Source organism: Elephantulus edwardii, unplaced genomic scaffold, assembly GCF_000299155.1.
Source record: "Elephantulus edwardii isolate Elephantulus edwardi_28Jun2011 unplaced genomic scaffold, EleEdw1.0 scaffold00019, whole genome shotgun sequence".
Classification (NCBI taxonomy): Eukaryota; Metazoa; Chordata; class Mammalia; order Macroscelidea; family Macroscelididae; genus Elephantulus; species Elephantulus edwardii.
In genome coordinates this window covers 20,515,520-20,538,484 of record NW_006399769.1, presented here as the reverse complement: position 1 = coordinate 20,538,484, position 22,965 = coordinate 20,515,520, and the positions used below count along the sequence as shown (strand labels likewise).

At 40.7% G+C, this 22,965-nt stretch overlaps 1 protein-coding gene and 1 pseudogene across 1 annotated transcript in view; one reads left to right on the top strand and one right to left on the bottom strand.

Annotated features, from left to right (window-relative positions):
* Window positions 1-22,965, top strand: part of CRIM1 (cysteine rich transmembrane BMP regulator 1 (chordin-like)) — a 262,797-nt gene that overhangs the window by 137,066 nt on the left and 102,766 nt on the right. The window contains exon 5 of the mRNA XM_006882357.1: window positions 13,709-13,830. Within this exon, the coding sequence (XP_006882419.1) occupies window positions 13,709-13,830 (122 nt within the window). The remainder of the gene's footprint in view (window positions 1-13,708; window positions 13,831-22,965) is intronic.
* Window positions 2,046-2,471, bottom strand: LOC102844963 (annotated as a pseudogene).

Here is a 22,965-nt window from a genome sequence, read left to right as displayed (position 1 = left end):
AGCAACACTGAAAATCCTCTGGAGGGTCAGGTATAGATCAGTTCTCACTTGATGGCACACAACAACAGCAGCAACACTAGGGAGCTCTGGAGGCCTTGTGGTAAGAAGCTGTGCTGCAATCCCAAAGACATGCAGTTCAAATCCACCAGCTGCTCTGCAGGAGAAAGATGGACAGTCTCTTCCTGTGTGATTAACTGCCTCTGAAAACCTGTCTGGGGGAGAGGGGGTGGTCAGCTTTGGATCAGTTCTGACTTGATGATATACCACAGACTATATATACAAGATGAATAGTGCAAGATCCTCCCCTTGAGAGCTCAGATCCTCTTGAACTGTCTGCAGTTGCCACACATCTATCTTCACTCTTTCCACATATTCACTTAGGCACTCAGGCTTGCTGTCTTTGGCTTTGACTGACTTGGAGTCTAGGGGGCTCTGGTGGGGCTAGTCCTTAGGGAGTGGTGGTGCTGAGGCAAAGACCACACATCTCTAGCAGTTCCAATACACCAGCTTCTCCATGAGACAAAGATGAGTAATTTCCTCTTGGGCAGTTTTATAGTTTATCAGAACCCTCTGGAAGGTCACTTCTGAGTTGGTTTCAACTTGATAATTTGTTTGAGTAACTTAGAGTTGGGGCTCAGGGACTAAGGAAGGGCAGGAAATTTAAAGACTACAACCTCCTAGTTTATGAACTGCTGTTGGCATAAATTATGTACATCTGGCAATAAGAGTACTGACCCTGATGATTAAGGTTATGTTTCCACTTGGCCATAATCCTCAGTGGTTTGACAGTACTACAGTGAAGTCGTTTTGTGGTTATATAATGTTGTAGTCATTCTTCATTTTGTGATCTTATATACCTTATATACTCATCCTCCACTTTGACCTAATGCTGGTTTTTACAAAACAACTTGATACCTGAAATCTAATTGTAGGTATACCTCAAGAGAGGCTGGCTATTTTAGCAAGATCATGGCAAAAGTGAAATACCCTGAGTTTGGGGCATTGTTGAGAAGGTGCAATCTGGATGAGGCTCAACTGGGAGAAAAGAGACCGATTAGGAGCAGAAGGCTTAGGGAGGTTGTGGTAAGAGCATGGGAGTGAAAGGACTGTAGGATGGATGTTGTGACAAACACTTAAGATGTGACATTAGCTATTTCAGAGATTTACAGCCGTAAGAGTGAGTCATAGATTCAAAAGGTCACTGGAATTCCAAAAGATCATGCATGTGTCTATGTTGAAAAATTTTTCGCCTAGATAAGGACCACTCTGCACTTAATCGGAATCAGTTGATTCTGATTCATCCTAACCTTTGTAGGATAGGAGTAGAACTATGCCTTAGGATTTCCTAAGCTGTAAATCTTAGCAGACTGATTAGCAGCTCAATGCTCAACTCAGTATGCTCCTTGGACTCTGAACAGACAAGATTGCCAAATTATTTGTCTCTCATACTTTGGTTATGTTAATTAGGAAAGGATATTCCTCAAAAAGGCACATCATGCTTGGAAAGGTGGAGGGGCAAAAGAGAGGATGGCCCTCAACTAAGTGGATTGACGTGATGACTGTAGCAGTGGGCTCAAGTGTGTCAAAGATGGTGAGGATGGCACAGGATAGGATGAGATTCAGAGCTGTGTTTGTAGGGTTGCTATGAGTCATACTCTAGTCACCTAACAAGAAGAAATCTTAACAATAAAAAAATCCCTGGAGCAGCTGGTGGCATGGAGTTACTAAAGTTTTGGTTAGCAGCTCAATGCCACTTGTGCTCTGTGTAGCCATAGAAAATTCCCAAATTATAATCATGTATAATAGCTAGCAGGTATTGAATGTATCTGTTTCATAAACCTCATTTTCAATGTTTTGCATCAGTCAGTTTATTAATACATGCAGCAACCACATGAATTGTCTCTTCTTTAATCATTTCCTGTTGGGGACAGTTGAGATGTAGAGGGTTATGTAATTAGCACCTATTCCCAGTAATTACTTCTTTTTTTTTTTCACATAAATACATAGTTTATTTTCAGCCATGTCTGCTCCCAGCCAGCGCTGTCTCACACTTTGGGGTCTGCAAGCACCTTCCAGCCCTCCAGCTGGCCCATCTTGACCAGGGCAGCGGCCATTCCCATGTATGCGCAGGCCGTGGCCCCCACGCCGTAGCTGTGCATGCATGCTCCCAAGGTCAGGCCTCCAGCTCAGCCTCCAATGAAGTAGTTTAGGGGGTCGTCAGGCTTCTCCCGGACCTGGGCACTGATGCAGGAGGCCAGCCCGAACATGGCACCGATGGCCGCTGCAGTAAACGTGTACCATCCTGCCCTGGCCACCCCTTCGAAGAAGGTGCCTGGGGGGTTGAGCGACAGGCTGTAGGCGGAGGCGAACACACCGACGGTGCCGCTGATGCTCGTGCTGGCATAGGCGTTGCGGTGGCAGCTGGTGCCGTCGGGGATGTCCCAGTACTGCTGCAGCAGCCAGCGCGCCATGGTCGCGTCCCGGGGTCTCCGTCGGCTCCACCAGTAATTACTTCTTAATGGGCCAAGACTCAGACCTGTGAACATACGATGTCAAAGTACTTTCTACCAAAGTTGGCCCCCTTAGGTATTGAACAGAGGAAAACTGCAGTAAGAGAAGGCTTGGCTGGGAGCAGAAAGCAAAATCTTAGGAGCAGCTAGTGGTCAGCTTGGACGATGACCTCCCAGCTAATCTTTTGAATAAGTGAGTGTGGGGGCAACATCTTCCAGGGAGAGCTGAGTAAGCATAGGAAACAGGTGTGAATGTTGTATCTTGTTATGACAGTCAACTGGTGAGAGTTTGTCTTCAAAAGAAAGGTTAGGGAAAACTTGGTGGAAACAATTGGGAAAGAGAAGACATGGAAAAATGAGTCCCTAGGAGGCGGGACAGGGCAGCATGGTGAAGCATTTTTCCTGGAGGTTGGCTGGCTCCAGGATCTTGTGCTTTGCACTGTTGGCAAGGATGAGAGTGCTGAGAATTGACTGTCCACATGGACCTAAGCGAGTGTATGGTATAAAGTCAACTGTTTGAGCACTACCGCATGCTGAGGGCATGGATGGATCTGGAGGCATAGAGAAGCCATGGCAGCCCAGACAGTGAAGGTTTGCTCAAGTTTCCAGCAGGTTACTCCCTTGGTGCTTGTTCTATGAGGGAAAGGATTGAGTAGCTACATCCATTGGGTCCTCATGTGTAGGACCTATAAGGACACTTAAACCACATTCCCTGAACTGAGACACAGAGCTCTGTGAATCTTCAGCCCCACTTAGAGCAGTGTGTGCTGCGTATAGACACTCAGTAAATAGTTGTTAAATAATTGAGTGTAGACAAACAGGCTGATTCCCATTTCTACAAAAGTTCACAGTTGAAAGTTCTGAAGTGAGAGTAACATAAATTCATTATAATAACACCAACAATCCTCCATCTACACCCACTCCACATTTCCAGTAAGACATAATTCTAGAAAACAATTTTGTAATTCTTAGTGGAACTGGGTGGTCTGACAACTTCTCTTTTCTTATACTTAATACTGTTTTTCTTTCAACCTTGCACGTTTAAAAGAAACTTGCTGGGCACAATGCCAGACAGCCAGTCTTGAGGAGAGAGCTGCAGTCATTTGCACCTTGAGGAAGCTGGAAAGAGAAGAGTTAACATGATTATTAAGGACTTGCAGTAGGTTCATTATTAGCACCAATATTGGGAATGCAAAACAATAGCTAATTTTCTTCAGTTTATACTTTACGCATTTGAAGTTGCTGGGAGGTACAAACTACTAAAATACTTCTCTGGCTAACTGAAAAGTTGGAGTTTGAGACACAGAAATGTCTCAGACAAAAAATGTGCAGCAGTGAATGATTGGAAATCCAAGTTTTCTGTAAAGTTTCATTAAAATATCAATAAAAACATTAAAAAAACTAATAATTTAAAAAAAAACACCAACCACCAACATAAAGAACAGTTCTGTTTACATGAGAGGGTCACCCCAAATCAGAGTCCACTTGGAGGCACCTGGTTAATTTGGAACATAACGCTTTGATCCCACCCACCTGGTGAAAACACCTGTGTTTTCTGGTCATCAGGGTGACAGGTAGAAGACAAGGAGGCGGCCAGAAGTCAGTGTGCTATATCCTGGGAGAGAGGCCGTATGATTTTCATGGCTAAAGCATTTGTTGCACTGCTCCCACAGGGAAACTGGAAGAGATCGTGTAGGAATTCACTCAAGAAAGGGTTCATGCAGCTCACTTGCTTAGAGAGTTACCTTGTCATTAAGTGTCTTTGAGTTGCCTCCATCTCAGAGTGACCTGTGTACAAGAGAAGTAACACTGCTGGTCCTGTACCAACCTCACAGTCACACTATGCTTATGGTTGTTGTCAGGGCTACTGAGTCAGTCCACAGAGCAGAGGGTCTTCATCTAGAGAGTTGGGCATGTGAACAGTTGTGAGCCTAAGCACCTTTCATAGCAAGGAATGCAATTTTTATTAAGGATGGTCAAGCCTTCAAGTGGAAATTCTTAATTTTTTTCTCTTCCCAATGAAGTTATACTTTTTCCTTTAACTTACATGTTCCTGGAAAGATGCAAGATCTTTAATCAGTAGAAAGCTAATACACCAAACTTAATTAAAATTGAAGCTGCTTTTTATAGAATAGAAACATGTTTTACATGTAATTGCAGTTTCTGCTTTTGACAGTTATTTCATTAATAAAACATGTAGAATCCTCATAGTGCTAGCGCTTTGCCCTTTTAATTTCTCATGTATCGGAGTCTTGTGACTAAAAGAAGACTTCCTCCCTTGTGTAAACAGTAGTCTTTGACTCCTATGCAGCGATGTCTCCCCTTTGGAAGAGTTCAAGTATTCCCCTCAGGTAGAGAGTGAATCTAAAACTGGGAGAAATATTTTCCAGACAGGCTCACAGCACTGTTTATGTTTTCCCTCCAGGATGTAGGTAGGGGTAGATGTCTGCTTGGGGAAGATGAAGTGTCTGATGGTTTGCTGCTTCCAAGCTTCCACCTTTGAAGAAAGAGCTTATTGAAAAAGAATGTTAGAATAACATTTGCCCTCAACTCTGTGTGGCACTTGCCACGATGCTTGTTCCAGGGCCTCGCCTGCTCTTTGCTAAGTGAGCTGTGGGGATGGCAGTAAGGACTTCTCTCCCTGTAGCATAGTTTAGTGTTCTTGTAAAGTTTATCCCAGCCAGCCTCGCTGATGACTGTGTCTTCACCTTAGTGAAAAGGGCCTTTGGACATACTGTGATTTGTTTGGTGGGAGACCCTTGCATCTATCCTAAGAGTCTTCGTTAGTAGATGAAGCAATCCTTATTATGTGTATTTGTACCTATAAACCTCTGAAAATGGCTTCAGAGAGAATATCTAACTTGAACTTGGCTTGAAAATTGGGAGATCCTGTGCCACCCATTAAACTTTGTTACGACATATACACACTCATCTGATGTGAACTTAGAAAGTTCATTGCAAAAAACAAGAGAGAGAGAAAATTGAGATGCTTTGAGAGGAGGAAGGAAACTGGAGTGTGGCTGGCTCTACAAGATTATTATTATTATGTGTTCTAAGGACCAAGGACAGGGAGCTCTGTGGCCTTGTGGTAAGAAGCTACACTGTAGTCCAAAGGCATACAGTTCAAATCCATCAGCTGCTTTGTGGGAGAAGGATGTGCAGTCTCCTGTGAAAACCTGCTAGAGAGTCAGTTGTGGGTCAATTCCATCTTCCATCTTGACAGCACACAACAGGGACAGAGGACAGCAAGTGACAGGCCAGAGAAAAGAATGAAGTAGGCTCACCTTTGGCCAAGATGGATTGGCATCTGTTAGAGCTATGAGATTTTATAGTCAGAAGAAGTTTATTATGATCGAGTCATCTTGGTGACCTGTAATTTGCAGGCACCTATCAACACTCAGTCTAAAATTTTCTGTAATTAAATAAAAACAATACTGATTAGACAACAGAAAAAGATATGTCAGACTATTATATGGAAGCTTTTATCCTTCACCCTTTCAGGTACAAGTAATAAAATATATACCTTGTGCTGGAACATAGAAGAAATAGTCTAATAAGCAGGCACACTCCTAAAGTGAGGGGTCCCTCTGTGCTACTGAAGTTGAGCAGAGAGAGTATTAATACTGGAAGGCACCATTGGGTGGGTAGTCCCGGTGACTTATGTGGAACACACCAGGGTCAAAGGTGAGGCAGTGATTCAGGGTGGGGTGAACATAAGAACTTTGGCTGGAGAGGTAGCGGAATATTAGAGTCAGTGAATGGGTGAGTCAGTAAAAAACTGAATCTGGTTACAAGCACATTTTGAGCTGTACCCAGGAGCTAGCACACAGGCTTGCTGAGCTGCTTAGAACGGTCTGTGTAGCTGAGGAAGCAAAGAGCAAGGGAATTAAATGCATAGAAGCACCCAGCACAGGCCTCCTACGGAGATGAGTGCCCTCTAGGGGCTAGCTGCTTGCTGAGTGCGGTTCATCATGCTCTCGGATGCCCACTAAGCTGAATCCATTACCCACATGAGAAAAAAAGACCGCTTAACCACGTCCCACCTGGCTGCAGCTGTGATTACATTATGCAAAAATTCATTAATGTGGTGCATCGATTGATCATTATCTTAATACTGAGGATAACATTAGAGGCTTGATTCCCCTCCCCCACCCGGCAAATTGCAGAACAGGTTGCTTCTTGTATGAAGTTAAAAAGCCCTTAGCCTACATATTGTGTGATTACATTTAGCGAAATGCCCAGAATAGGCAAATCCATAGAGACAAAAAGTAGTGGTTGTAAGGGCCAGGCAGGAAGCAGGTATGAGATGTGACTTCTAATGGGTATGGAGTTTCTTTTTGCGGCAATAAAAAGATTTTAAAACTAGATAGTGGTGATGATTGTAAAACTCTGAATGTGCTAAAATTACTGAATCATACATTTTAAGAGGGTGAATTTTCTAGTTTGTGAGTTAAATCTCAGTAAAGCTATTACAAAAAACAAGCCCTAAGTGCTTCTTCCTGTGTGTTGTGACAATACTAGCTCTGCCAGCGTTGACCGCTATGAATTCACAGCATAGAAATCTCAGTACTTTGTTTCCCACTTTTGCAGTTTTCTTAGTGAATAGTACTTTCTTCATCTCCAGTTCGATTCTGTTTAAGAGATACTTATTTAGTGACTATACACAGCAAGTACAAAAAGTGCATGTGGTAAGATGAGTACTTAAGATACCACAGAACAGAGTGGGAGAAATTCTATCATAGTAGTAAAATGTTTGGGGTTCAGAAAAATCCATAACCTCACTGCTGTGGAGTACGTTCACAGCTCCATCGAATTTCTGAGATTGCAAATTTTTATGAGAGCAGACTGCCCACCAATATAGTAGCTGTTGAATTCAAGCCACTGACCTTTAAATTAGCAGCTCCAAAAGTATCCCATTTCACCACCAGGCTCCATGGGAATTCAGAGAAGGCGCTGTTTGAGATTGGCCTGGAAGAATGGAGAGGATGGGTCCGGAGGGAGAAAAATAAACAATACTAATACAGCAGTTGTTAAGTGCTGTCAAGTATGACCCACAGCGAGCCTATGAACAGCACATCTAACACAGGCCTGTCCTGTGCCATCTTCACATTTCCTGACACACTAGAGCCCATTGCAGCAGTTACTGTGTCAACAGTTACTCTTGTCAGTCCTCATGATTGAAGGTCTTCCTGTTTTTCACCTACCCTCCACCTTTCCAAGTATGATGTCCCTCTGCAGGGAATAGCTTCTCCTAGCAACATGTGAGATGAAGTTTCATTATTTTTACTTCACTGGCTGCACCCTTTCCAAGATATAACTGTTCTTTTGGCAGTCCATGGGTTTTTCATTCAGTACTCTTTTCCACCACCACAGCTCAAAGGCATCCTTACTCATGTTCCAGCTCTCCGACGATGTGTGGCAAGTGATCAGAAAGACCATGGTCTGGATCAGACACACCTTAGTCCTCAAGGTGACATTATTGCTCCTCAATAATTTGGAGAAGTCCCTGACTACAGACTTTTCCAGTGTGGTACATCAAGATAGTGGAATAAGAGCTTATTTGGAGACTATAAGTGTGGCTTGTAGTGAAAGAGAAACACTAATTTTCACTGTAACAAGCCCATGTAAATGACTACATGCATAGCTGGCATAGTGCAAACAGGAAGCTAATGTAGGTGAGAGCTTTGTTGTTTATAAAATGTTAATACATGAACTATTTTAATAAAATATGGTAATGGGAGATAGAATTGGGAAAAACTGTGTAGATTTGATAAAGACAGATATTAATAGTGTAAATTAAGAGTAACTGAAGGTTTTCGACTGAGGTACAAGGATTGAGCCTTAGGATGGGTTTAAAACCAGCCACCAAGGTGTGATCTGGATTGAAAGAACAGGGACTTGGGTTTTAGAGGTGAGAAGTAAGTGGCAGCATCAGTTAAACGTCTCTTTCTTGTTTCTGTTTTCTCTGCCCCTAATACACATGCTTTCTCTTTCCCTTGCTAATTCTTTATCCTGGATTGGATATAGTCAGGAGAAAGGTCAAGAAGTGGGGAATAGGAAGAATAAAAATGAAGGCAAAGAACTTGTGAGGAGAAGGTAGTGTTGAGTTGTTCAGTTTTAAGGTAATTCAGCATTTCCTCTTCATGACTCAGTAGAAAGGAATATGGATACTGCTGATGAAAAACAGGAAACTATTTAATTTCTGTGCAGTTGATTTAGCTGTGCCTCCCGATGTGTTACTCTGGAAAGAGTATATTACCCTCAGTTTACATAAACCAGAGAATCCAGCATAGCCTCATTGTTGTTGTTGTTATGTGCTGAGTTGCTTGCAACTCATAGTGACCCTATGTACAACAGCCCTAAACTCTGCTCTGTCCTGTGCCAGTCGCACTGTCTCTGACACTCCCATCCCGATTATCCCAGTCACCGAATCAATCCACCTCATAGAGGGTCTTCCCCTCCTGCGCTGTCCCTCCACCCTCCCAAGCATGATGTCTTTCTCCAAGGACCGGTCTCTCCTCACAACATGTCCAAAGTATGTTAGACGGAGCCTCAGAATCCTTGCCTCCAAGGAGCCACCCGGTTTAACCCTTTTCCAGGATGAATCTGTTTATTTTCCTAGCATCCATGGTACTCTCAATACTCTTTTCCAGCACCACAGCTCAAAGGCATCAATTCTCCTTCTATCCTCCTTAGTCACTGTCCAACTCTCTGATGCATAACAAGCAATTGCGAAGACCATAGCCTGTATCAGACACACCTTAGTCTTCAGAGAGACACCATTGCTCTTCAGTACTTTGGAGAGGTCCCTAACAGCAGACTTAATGACATTTTACTCAGGCAGCCTTGAGACCTAAGCAGTTTCATGACAAATTGAGCCATGAAAGTATCTGCTTTTTCTTACCTGAGAAAGTGAATGTAGAAATATCTATCCAAAGATAACTGATGTGAGTTGTATTATGTTGAACTCTATGAAATTACTATATTTGTAAACTGTATAAAAGGCGATTTCTTAAGATTTTAGCCTAATAGATACCTGACCTGAACCCAGATTCTTACTCTTTTGAGCTCCTTCACTAGTTCATTCTTGATTAAGGAAGGACCTAATGGTCTTTAATGCCTGCTAACATCCAAGTGTAGGGAAAGGTATTAAGATGTGAGAATTTGGCTACAGCTAGGGAGGGGCAAGGGCAAAGGAGAGAAGGACTCAGAAAAGAATTCTGAAACTCAAGTAATCCTTAATGCATATTAATTTTGGCTTTACAGAGTAAAATACCACATAAAGGTCTTTTGTGTCCTAAGTGGGTTAATAGACAGTTGTATACTGTTTGAGAACTTCACTGTGTTGGAGACAATATACGTAGGTCTCTAGGAAAACCACAAACACTGGTTCTCTGGAGTTGATGCTGACGCATGGTGCCTCCAGATGTGCCACGTTAGGTGTGCTGTGCAGATTGTTCCGGGGCTCGTTCATCCAGTGTAATTTACTGGGCCTTTCTTCTCAGACACCTCAGAGCCAAGCTTTTTGTACCACCCACCCCCAGGACTCTTGGAAAATGATAGTCCTATTTAAATACTGAGAAGTAGTTAAAAATGAAAGCAGACCAAGGGCAACCTGAGCTTCTCAGCCTGATGTGATTGCAAACAGCATAACAGAACATCTCGCTCATCTCAAGTGTACATGGTGTTCAGTAAATGTTGCTGAAATATTGAAGGAAAGCATAAGAGGTCTTTTTGGTTAATACTATACTTGATGTTTACAATGGGACAAGGCCCCGAAACAGATGTAGATGTGACTGTGGCTCCTAGAGTAGAGAATTTGTAGCCTGCTATTCTTGTAAAATATTTTTATTCTAATCCCACTTAGTACTGCAATCAGGGTGACCCAAACCCCATTATTCTGTAAGCTGTAAAGGGTCTAAATTGTATAGAATGTCAAGTACAATAAATGTAAACAATATATTGCTACTGTACTATCACAGTGATCTGATGACATGTATAAAATTGCAGTGAATAGGCACATAAAAATAGACTGTGAAATAACCTTCACTTTCAGCCCCTAGAGAATGATTGTCATATAGGAATACAGACTACAAAATGAGATCTCCCAGCACACCTTACACAAAGCAGTCAAACACTTAGTTTCTTTCATAGATATAAATAACATTTTAGCAAAGGCTTAATAATTGACATCACCTTCTCCCAGGATTTCCATGTAACCATCAGCCTATATGGTAGGAGCCAAATAGGACTTACCTAGAGGGGCCATGGATGCCTCCTCGTGACCTATATGTGGTCTTTGACATGCATTTAAGTTAAAGTCATGTTCATTTTAATTCTACAGTTGACTGTAAGTAAACCTCCAGAATGTTTATTGAGATATTGTGGAATATATTTTCATTTATTAGAGATGTGAAGAATAAATTGAAAAGGAATAAATCACTTTATAAAGAAGGGAGGGGAAAAGCTAGACTTAATGTGTTGTTAATTCTTTTCTGCTAAGAATGACCTTCACTTGTTCTTGACTCCTGTCCTATGCACCTACTACCTTATGAGCATTTCTCTTTTTCAATTTTTTTTTAAATGCTTTCCTTTTCACTTTCCAACCTGGGATCTCCTCTCCTCATCTTCCCTACCTTACTAATCCATGCTCCCATCCCCCCGGCAGTCCCAGAGCAGAAAGGCAGTTCTTCATTCCTAGTGCCACGTTACATGTTGGCACCTTGCTGCTCTGGGCATCTCATTTCCTGCCTCGGACTGAATAAGGATTCTAGAAGAAGAATTGATGCCTTTGATTACTGGAGAAGAGCACTGAATATCTCATGGACTGCCAAAAGACCAAACAGATAAGATGGAAGAATTATAGCCTAAGTGCTCCTTGTAGGCAAAGATGGTAAAGCTTTGTCTCTCATACTTTGAACATGTAACTGTTGTTGGTTTGTGCTATCAAATTGCCAGTGACTCATAGTGACCCTTTGTACATTAGCTCTGAAAGCTGCCCTGTCCTGCACAAATCTCATTGTCTCCAACAGACCTAATCCCATTGCTCCAGTCATTGAATCAATCCATCTCATGCTGAGTCTTCCTTTCTGGTGCTCTCCCTCCACCCTTCCAAGCATGATAGCCCTCTCCAAGGACTGGTCCCTCCTGGTCATGTGCCCAAAGTATGTGAAATGAAGCATCAGAGTCCTTGCCTCCAGGGAGCATACTGATTTCACCCTCTCTAGGACAGAACTGTTTGTTCTCCTGGAATTTCACAGTGTGTTCAACACTCTTCTCCGCTACCACAGCTCAAAGGCATTGATCTTTCTTCTGTCATCCTTAGTTAGTGTCCAGCTTTTTGATGCATAGCAAATAAGTGCTAAGTCCATGGCCTGAATCAGGCCCACCTTAGTCTCCAGACTGAAATCATTGCTCTTCAGTACTCTAGTGAGGTCTCTGACAGCAGGACTTTCTCAATACAATTCACCTTTTGATTTCTTGACTTCTGGTGCCAAGAGTGTTGATTGTGGAACCAAGCAAGCTTAAGTTATCACCAATTTCCGTCTGTGCTCCATTCACCATGAAGCTGTTCCTAGGCCCAGTGGTGAGAACATGTATCTAGGAGAGGCTATTCCTTGGAAAGGGATGGAAGGTGGGGGGGTCAGTGAATTAGAGGAAGACCCCCAATGAGTTGGATAGACACAGAGACTGTAGCAAAGGGCTCAGGTGTGGCAGAGATAATGGTGGCACAGGATAGGACATGGTTCAGCTCTGTTGTTCACAAGGTTGTTATTAAGTCATACTTGATTCAGTGGTACCTAACAACAGCTGCCTTGAAAGGAAGCCTTGATGGTGTAATAATGACTTTCCTTCGAGACTGCTAGCTAAAAAGTGAGTGGTTTGATTTCCTCAACTGCCTCAGGGGAAGAACTGGATAGTCTCTCCCTATAAAGATTGCCAGCTTCGAAAACTCGGTGAGTGTTGCTGTGAATTGAAACTGCCTCCATGGCAGTAGCTTTGGTTTTGGTTTATTCTGCTGTAGAGATAGTAGTCATTCAGTGGTAAGATTCTTACCGTCCATACAGGAGATACAAATTCCGTTTCTGGCCTGTACTCCTCAACACAGAGTGTATCAGTAGAGCAGCCTGTTACCAATAGGTTTTGGCAGAGCTTCCAACCTGAGACAGGCTAGCAGGAAAGGACTAGCGAATTACTTCAGAAGAATCAGCTCAGAAAAGCCCCAAGCAGCCCACAGTTGGTCTTGTCATGCCTAGGATGATTCTTGCTGACTTAACTGGCCGTTTACAGTCACAGCAACATTTCATTGTGCCCCGTGTCATGGTTGACTGCATTTTTTTCACCTCCTATAATTGATTTTACTTGCCTTCATTTCTTATATCTCTCTGTTTAGGCAATTCTTATGTCAGAGTTGAACTTAAGGGTGAGAACCATCAGAACTGACTCATAGTTCATTGAATACCTCTCATTATTGTAGAGATAGATGCATGTGCAGGTAGATAGAGAGCTTGGATGTTCCACAACTCAAGTCTCCCAGCTTTCAAGAGAGATGTCACAAATCCATTTAGTGAAGCACATGCCCTCTGTTTATAAAGAGCTTCACAGTCTTTAAGAGTTTTTTTACATTATTCATAATGATCCCAAGACTATGGTTCCAGGGAATGATGCTACCAGGAACAGTCACACTGACTAAGCTTTCTGTGCAAAGCCAGTACCTTGAAAGAAGAATCAGAAAATCTCTGAAGAACATCTAAACATTAACAACAACAACAACAAAAGCAACATGAGGTCATTTAAGAATGTAGGAACAAACACTTTGTATTAGGCCATGCAGGCATCCCTGGTCTCCTGAATAATAAAACCATGTGTACGTGTAAAGATGACCTGGAGTCACCAAGAAAATGTTTATTTTTGGTTAAATAAAAGATGAAATACTGCATTTTAGAAATAACCTCTGTCAAATTGTTTAAAATAATAACAAAACTCTGAATATTTATTAAAGAGATACACCTTAAGGTATTTGGAAAAGCAAATCACGTTAGATCCCCTCACTCTTACAGTGATGCCAGATAAAGAAGACATTGTTATGTTTATAGGCCAGTGACCTGCCACAACCATTGCCACTTGATTTTGTGGTCTCCCGACGTCTGTGTTGTTGTTTATTCATGGGGTTTTCCTTCCTTTTTCTTTGGTTTCAGATGCGAGTGTCTCTCTGGCTTTTGTGGTGTCCCCGTGTGTGAGGTGGGATCCACTCCCCGCATAGTCTCTCGTGGAGATGGGACACCCGGAAAGTGCTGTGATGTCTTTGAATGTGTTAATGGTACGTGGGGTTTCTCTTGTTCTCAGAGAGTGCACGTTTGTACAGGAGGAGGAGGAGCGGGGAGGGTTCAACCTAGGTGCTTCTGCCTATTTAAGGCAGGAATACGCTCGGAGATTTGCAGAAACTCAGAAGATTTGCTTAAGATCCCACAGCACAGCACAGTACATTAGGATCATCCTGCTGTCCTTCAGAGAATTTTGAAATGTAACAGCATACTGCATATAGTCAGCATGCTCTGCTGTTTCACTGTTTTTCCAGCAGTGTTCAGGAATTCAGGAAAAGGTGCATGGAAGCTATAATCGTATTTCTCCTGCTGTCATTCAGCTTTCCCATCCTATTGCTGTCAGGTAATATATGTAACCAAACATACTGGTAGAGAGTACCAGAGTATAAAACAAAAAAGACATTATACATTGAGTTCAACACATTTGAACTTACAGAGTCTGTGGCCTTTGTTTGGTCATTGGGATTAGCCTGTTTTAAGCTTGACCCTTGTGCGCAGAAAAAGAATTCCTCAGTCACAAGATTTCTTTTCCCCTTTCACAGGAGAGCTTGGTAGCCGGGGGTTGAGGAAGTGATGGGATCTTTAGTGCCAGAAAAGAGGAGAACCCTTGGCATTTTTCGAGGAAAAAAAAAAAAGAATAAAACCTAAACAAGTGAGATATCTATAATTGGAAGTAGTATTTAAGTAGACAGTATTTGTATACACAAGGAAAAGAGAAATGGGTTTGGACAAATACACCAAAACGACAGAGACATATTCATGTTAACTGCTATTGTGTGTAAGAATTCAGATGGTTTCCTGCCCTTAATCCCAGAACCACCCCCTTCCCCACAGAAAGGGTTATGTTAAAGTCGAGTCCTGTTTGATTGTATCCTGTGATTTTAAGACCAGTGGCCACATGTTGTTTTCCTGTTTCATTTTGAAGAAACTCTTGCAGTAATGGCTTTATTGGTGAGAGACAGCAGGCAGTAGAGCTTCATGGTCACAGTGTGAAGGTTGATTTCCCTTCACTTTCTAGCTGTGAAACTTGGTCTTCCAGGCTCTCAGTGTCTGCGTCTGATAATGGAGTAAGTGTAGATTAACACGTTGCCACACACTTTTTAATTGACAACCATGCTTAGAAACACATTTTGCCATCATTTGCGGCAGCGTGTTGAAGGAGGCATCATATTTGAAGTGCTTGGAGTTGGACCTGATGTGCAGTCTTCACTGTTGCCTCTCCATCCTATCAGGACATTGAACTGGGCCTTCTAGGGTGATGGAGGAAGAAGTAAGGTGGGCATCTTACCTACATACAAAGTCTTTGGAAAAACCAGCACATGTGGATTGAATGCAGAACAAAGTTCTTTATGCATGAAACTTATCTCACTGTTGATCTGCATCCACATTATTACTATTATTAAGCCATTGGTAATGTCTGTTGAGTTGCAGGTGACTCGATGGCACATAGCAAGTGCTGTTAAACACCAGCACAGAGCCATGCAAACCTTTTTTTCCTTGCTGCAGTTTAACTTAAGGTAGATGACGTTCTGTGAATCCTTAACTTAACACTGTTGGGGCCAAAAGAGTCTTTTCTTGCTTCTGGGTTCCCCCAACATTGCATGCAACCTCCCAGTCTCACCTTGGTGACCTTGGATTAATCTTCAGGATTAATTGACCCTTATCATAGGACTAGAACTTCAGACAACAAAACCGACACAGTGTTGATGGTGGTCGCTCTCCTCATGTCACTGTAACCTTCCCGGATGATCTTTATTTACTTCAAGTCTTGTTTTGCTGAAGTGTCTCTGTTACAATGTTAATTGTTTACTTGTAAATTGAGACTAGATATATGGATTTCATAATCTCACAGATTCATGTTAAAGGCGTTCTGTCTCAAAGCCTGTATTTTACTTCTTTTAACATAGATTTGTTTTGTACTGATGAGTCGGAACAAACCTATAGCTGACCCTCCAGTGGGTTTTCAGAGACAATAAATGGCCTGGGAGGAGACTGCCCATTTTCCTCCTGCAGAGCAGCTGGTGTATTTGATCCACATACCTTTTGACATATAAGCACCTGTTTTTTCTCTGTCTCTCTTTTCCTGTCCCCGCCTCTCAGTTTATGTGTATGTTCGCCCATGTATGTGCAAGCCTCAATATGTGTCTGTATAAGTAGATAGATAGATAGATAGATAGATAGATAGATAGATAGATAGATCAAACCCATTGTCATAGAATCATTTTTAACTCTTAGAAGCCCTCCCTGAAGGACAGAGTAGCAACTGCTCCATGGAATTTCCAGAGCTTTCTCACTATGGAAGCAACCTACCTTACTTTTCTCCTGCACAGTAACTGGTGGTCTCAAACTACTATCCTTTCAGTTAGCAAGCAAGCACTTTACTCACAGTGCCACTAGAGCTCCTTAGATAGGTAGTTGGATATAGAGATATTTATTACCAGTGCCCTGAAAAACGGTTGTTGCCAGGTCACCTGAAGGTATGTCATATTCTATATCAAAGTTGCATTTTCATCATCCAGAAAATCAGAAGTTTATTACTTCATATGTGTGTGTGTGTGTGTGTGTGTGTGTGTGTGTGTAAAGTTTATGCCTTGCTTATCTACAGAGGATTTGAGGCAGCTTTACAGTGAGAACAAATGCAGTAACATACTGGTGAAATATTAATGAGAAAAGCTAATCAAAGCCATAGAGTTGTAAGGAAAAGTTGAAAGTGAAAATCCAAAGAAAGGACGCACAGCTGTGCAGGTCGTGAGTATCTATAGAATTACTGGACTTAAAATCCGTTTGTCAGAGTTAGGGAGACAAGGACTGAAAATACATAGTTCTGATTTTTAGAGGAAGAGAAAGCCTGGTGGACAGGACCATGTTTCCTCATGGAACTTTCTCCCAGAGAAGTAAGTGAAGAGGGAGCAGGGATGATGAAGTAAATCATAGCCTCAGTGGTGTAAACAACACACAAAAGAAACACACTTTCTGTGTCTATTCTTCTCAAAAGAAAGTTATTAAAATGCAACTTAAGTGAAAACAGTTTTGATACCACTTTGACAGACAATTAGAACCTGGACGCCCTGAGTATTGAGTCTGACTTTTAAGAACATTGTTTCACATCCTGATAGATCCAGAGACTTCAGCTCATGGGGGCAGGGGTTTGGATGTTAGTGTGACTGACCTCCAGTGTAGACACATTGCACAGTGACATTCAGTTCCTAAGATGCCACTCATAATCCATATGCTTATACTGTTTTTCCAAGAAGATAAGCATTAGAGTGACAGCACAAGAAAACTTTGACAGCAAACTCCAGCATTCCTGAGTTTTGAAATCACTAGCCTGGATCAATTAATGGAGAGGACATGACCTCTATATGTATTACTACTCTTTTCTTTATGAAGGTTGCCAACCATATTTTGACAGTTTGTGCCTGTGTTCTCTGAAGTTGGAGTTTTGAGTTGCTGATTGAGTAAGAACCTTTGTTGTTTAGAAACCAAAGGAACAGGAACAAGTAATAGGATTGAACTCCTTTTCGTGGAATTGAGTATGCCTCTAAAGCAGTGAAGCAGAGATCTCAGATCCCCTTCAAGAGATACTCTGTAGCTTCTTTACTAATCCAGTGTTTTCTTGGTCAGTCCACTTTAGCTCAGTAATGGCCCTGTGTTGTTTTGTTGTTTCTTTCTTTTTTTGCATTCTTCATGCTAGCACATCACCTCCCCTCATTTTATATCCTCCCAACTCACTCTCATACACTCACTTCTCTATTTTTCTCTGTCTCCATCTCCATCTCTCTCCTGCTTCCTCTGGAGGCATTTTTATGTGATATTTCAAGAACAGCATTCAGAAACAAACATTTCATTACTGAGACATGGAAAATTATCTGATATCTGTGTAGAAAAATACCTAAATATTTAGCGCCTCGTAGTTTGAGTGTTAGAGCTGTTACCCTACTCTTCCAGTATGTCTTAGTTATAAAGTGAGAAATTAATGTGTGACATTTAAACTAGTTAATAAAACTAATATTGAGTGCTGTATCATTTCTTTATGATGGAATAATTAGCAGGACCAGGTATATATTGAGGCTCATTCATCTAGTCCTCGTTGACGGCAGGAGGACCTGCCATCAGTATGAAAGATCAGAATTATCTGTCTGTTCCCAGTGGTACTAGGGCTGGTGGATATAAGAAGCTGGGGGTTGGGGGACATGGGCAGGGTCCCTTTGCTTGTGTACAGCAGAGTCCAGAAGCAAATGATTGTTCAGAAGGTGTGCAACTCAGACTATGTTATGTTCTCAGCCATTATTTGTGCCGATCACAAGCCACAAACATTACCTATTAAACACCACCTAGCAGTGCTTTCTTTCTTACCAGGGTATTCAAAGACAAATTCCATAGGCGCATTTAGGAACCATTATTAGTGTTAAATTATTGACTGAAAAATTTTATTCATACATATATTTAAAAGTTAATAAAAATTGGAGATACTGTATATTGGCCTTGCCAGAATTCTCTCTTAAAATGTAGCATGTAAAATTGGCACATAGCAAAGCTACTCCTAATGTAAAATTGTGACCTAGAAAATCAGACGTAGTCTAAGATGAAAACTTACAAAAGCATTTATCAAGAGACCATTGTATAGCAGTAATTCTCAGTGATGTTTTTAGGGACATAATGGTTACTACTACAGTAATGGAGAGAATCTGACCTTTGAAAGAACTGCTCTGTTCAGTCTGTGTTTATTGGACACCCATTTTGTTCCAGAGCCACCTGAAGCTAATTTTGCTCAAGAGTGATAAAATCCTTTAAATATCATTCCTGTTCTCTTGTCCTGAGTTAATGTCTAGCATAAACCCTCTCCTTTCCCCTCTACATAATAAATGTGGCTGCTGTTTGTTTCTTTCATGTCTTTGGAAGCCCATATACTCTGCCCTTGGACTAAGTTTGCTATGGAGAGATTTTTAAGACATTGTCTTTCAGCATGTCTATATGCTACCTGCAGTACAGCTTACCATCAGTAAAATGGGGACAGAGCAAGTTAGTCAACATTTCCTACTGTGAAATTGGAAGGAAAAAACATTGAAGTATGTCTATTTAGTTTTTCTTCCTCTTCACTTTCACAGAAATGATACACCTTTCAGCATCTGCCAGTCAGGGTAATTTGACAGACAGTAGTTTATTAGCAATCTATAAGGCTTTTTTATTTCCAGGAGCTCTGAAATATATTGAAGAGTAAAATGAAGATTCCAGCACTTTGAAACATAAAATTTAATTGGGCAGGCACAACACAAACAAAACACACTAAAAAGATGCTTTAATGCATCTGTGTATTGAAAAGTGCAAATTACATGGTAAATTATTTCTTCATATTATTTTTCTTTTCCAAATCCACTTAAATCTTCATTTTATAACAGTAGTAGTCTGTACCCCAGCAGGTGAAATAATTGGTCATTGCTCCTCAAAGACCATTGCTAGCCTTTTTATTATGCATTTTCTGAAGAGCCTCTGTAAATTTTTCTCAATATCAGACAAAGATTCCATTCTTTTATGTTACTTGGATTGATTGTGTTTTCATGACTTTGTTTTCCGAGACTCCTCATCTTTCTAAATTCCCACTCCCTTTCTCTGTGTTTTGACTACTGAGACTTTGCAGGCCCTGTGTACCTTTCAGTCTCTTCCCATCCAGTAAATATCTTCCCAGCCTCCCCTCACCCCCCCAACAAAAGCACATCCCTCTGGAATACCTTTAGTCAGAATCAGAATCCTTTCTACTAATATCTTCAAATCTTATACCTAAATTTGTGGCTTCACATGGATAGTGTTTGGTCATATGGACTGAATAATTGATGTGGGTAACACAAACTCCCTGCCGTAACGTAGGAACTGACTAATAGCTCCATAACTAGTCCTTCATTGGGTTACTGAGGTTGTAAAACTGATGAGAGGCTATTGCCCATCTTCTGAGTAACTACTGGTGGACTCAAACTGTGAGAAGGGAGGTCTTTGGTTTAGCAGTTTATCTTCCTATGAACTACCCGACGAGAGCTCCCTAATTAATAGAATTGGTGCATATATTTTCTTCTTCCATTTGAATGGATGCTTATAATAGCACTTTACTAGGCTCTATAAGGTGTCACTCTGGTTTATATGCGCACTTAATTTTCCACGCTTCACAAATTGCGGTCTAAATATATTTTCTTGACATTCCAGTCCAGGTTCATATGTTGATTGAAAGTGTACAGAAGAATTTTGATCTATTAAAAAATTGTCATTTTTTAACCTAACATTACTGGACAAAGAATTAATAGATAAATCTATTATTTGAAAACAAGGTCCAAAACACATTTACCGCATTTGTAAATGTATGCATACAAAAAATTAACTAATATCTTTACATTCCCTTTAGTTTTAAAAATTATCTTCAATTTCCAGCAAGCCTTTTGTAAAGTCCAATGAGAAAGTAATTGTCTTAAAAATGTTATTCATACTTAAATTGCAGTGTAAGTCTCTGAAAATATTTCACATAAGCAAGATAAAATATTAAGAGATTATTTTGGGACAAAGAAGAAATGTATATCATAATCCACACTCCCTGCCTGCACGAATGAGTACAGCAGCTCTGAAGAAACTTTATAGCCGAGTATAGCTCATAGCAGCCTTGTGAACAACTGCCCTGAATACTGTCCTGTGCTTCCCATCCTTATCATCTCTGTCATGACACCCTTGAGGCCAGTGCTGCTGTCCCTGCCATCCCCTGGAGGGTCTTTGATTTCACTGACCTTCCACTTTCAACTCAGTGTACATCTACAGTTCTATTGTCTCTTACTGTGTCAGGTAGTATGGCTGACTAGTTTAAGTTGTGTGATTGAGTGGTGTGTATTTGCAGAGTTGTACAACCATCGTGAGGATAAATTTTAGTTTCATCAACTCCTTCCAAAAAAACTCACGAGCCCATTAATGGTCAATCCCCATTCCTCCTCAAGTTCCCCAAGCCTGGACAACCATCAATCTTTGTGTCTATAAATTTATCTGTTCTGGGCATTTTATGTAAATAAAAGCATTTATGTGGTCTTTCAGACGGACTGTTTCTATTTATCATAGTGTTTTAGGAGTTTGTTCATGTTATAGCATGTATCAGTATTTCATTCTTTGTAGGGCCCCCCTTAAAGAATTCCATGGCATAGATATGCAGTATTTTATCTCCTCATCAGTTGATGGACATTTGGATTGTTTCCAGTTTTTGCTAATATGAATAATGCTACCCTGAACATTGTGTGTGTACAAGTTTATGTGTAGACATGTTTTCATTTCCCTTGAGTATTTATTTAGGAGTGGAGTAATTGCTGAGTCATATGGTAATTGCATTTAATATTTAGAACAACTTTCAACTGCTGTACCATTTTGCACTCTTAGCAGTGTAAGAGAGCTCCAGGTTTTCCACATCACCCTTACTATCACTGACCTCTTTTACGATAGTCATCCTAATGAATGTGAATGCTTCAGTGTTGCAACTCAAGGCTTAAATTTGTTCTTTAGGTTCTTTCAGCTGGAAAAATGGTTTATGTGTTCTTCTCTTTTGGTTTTTTAACTCTAGCTCTTTGAACATTTTACTTTCATCTCCTCGAAATACCCTTTGAAATCTTCTTTTCAGTTTACTCTAGCATTCCTTTCCCGTGTTTTGACTTCTCTTTATTCTAGTGCAAGTTTTGGAGTCTCATCTGACACCCATATTGATCTTCCCCTTCCTTCTTCTCTCTGACTTTGTAATTACCTTTTGCTTTCTTCTTGGATGATGTCATTTATGTCATCCAGCAACTCATCTGGTCTTCAGTCATTAGTTTTCAATACATCAAATAAATTCTTGATTTGATTTTCTAATTCATTTTGGATATACTCAGGTCATATTTTAATCTTGATGTACTTGTTTTTATTTTTTTCACCTTCCATTTGAACTTGTATAAGAGTAGTTGTTGATCTGTTCCAGTCAGCCACAGCCTTGTTTTGACTGCTAATATTGAGCGTCTCCACCTTCTCTTTGCATAGATGTAGTCAGTCTGATTCCTGTGCAGTCCATGAGGTGAAATTCTTGTGTATAGTCACCATTTAGGTTCTTTTTAAAAGTATTTGCATTGAGTAAATCATTCATGGTTGAGTTCTATCATGCAATCTCCAACCTTATTGCCAATGGGAGGAAGTGCAGCCAGAGTGCTCCTTAGAGGAAAGGATTGTGACACTTCATCTCATATACTTGGAGCATATTTTCAGAAGGGGCCAGTTCTTGGAAGAAGGCATCGTGTTAGGAAAGGTAGCCAGGTCCAGTGAAAGAGAAGACCCTTAGTGAGGTGAGTTGACACAGTGACTTCTACAGGGACTGGACCATGACAGAGGTAATGAAGAATGGTGCATAATAGGGCTAGGTTCTCCTCTGTTGTACATAGAAAGGGTCATTATGACCTGTAGTCAACTCTAAGAACAGCAGCAGTGAGTGTGAAGTGGCTTTGATTTACATTTCCCTGAGAATAAATACATTTAGTGTCTTATTTATGTATCTTCTTTGGTGAATTGTCTTTTCAAATGTTAGTTTATTTTTCAGTTGTATTATCTTTTAGTGTAGAGTTATAAGGACTCTTAAAAATTTATTCTAGATATCATGTATGCTTTGAAAATATTTTCTCCTGTTATATTTTCATTTGCTTGATGAGAGCTTCTGAAGTACAAAAATTAACCAAATCCAGTTTATGTATTTTTTTCCTTTTGTTTTTTTTCCTTTTTGTTTCTTGTGCTCTGAGAAGCCACTGCCTAAACCCAAGTCACAAAGATTAGTTCTCATATTTTCTTCTAAGAGTGTTATAGTTCTGTTACTTGTATTTAGATCCTAGCTCTGATCCATTTTGAGTTAATTTTTATACATGCTTAAAATTATGTTAGACCATCTTCATTCATTTAGATGTTAATCCTTATCACTGCATCATTTGTTGAAAAACTGTTCTCCCACTTAATTCTCTTGGCACTATGTAAAAAATTAATAAATATGTAAGTGTTTCTAGACTCTTAATTCTGTTTATTTATATGTTGATCCTTAAGCCAGCCTGCCACTATTTCGGTTACTGTGGTAAATTTTTTATTTTATTTTGAGTTTTGTTTTA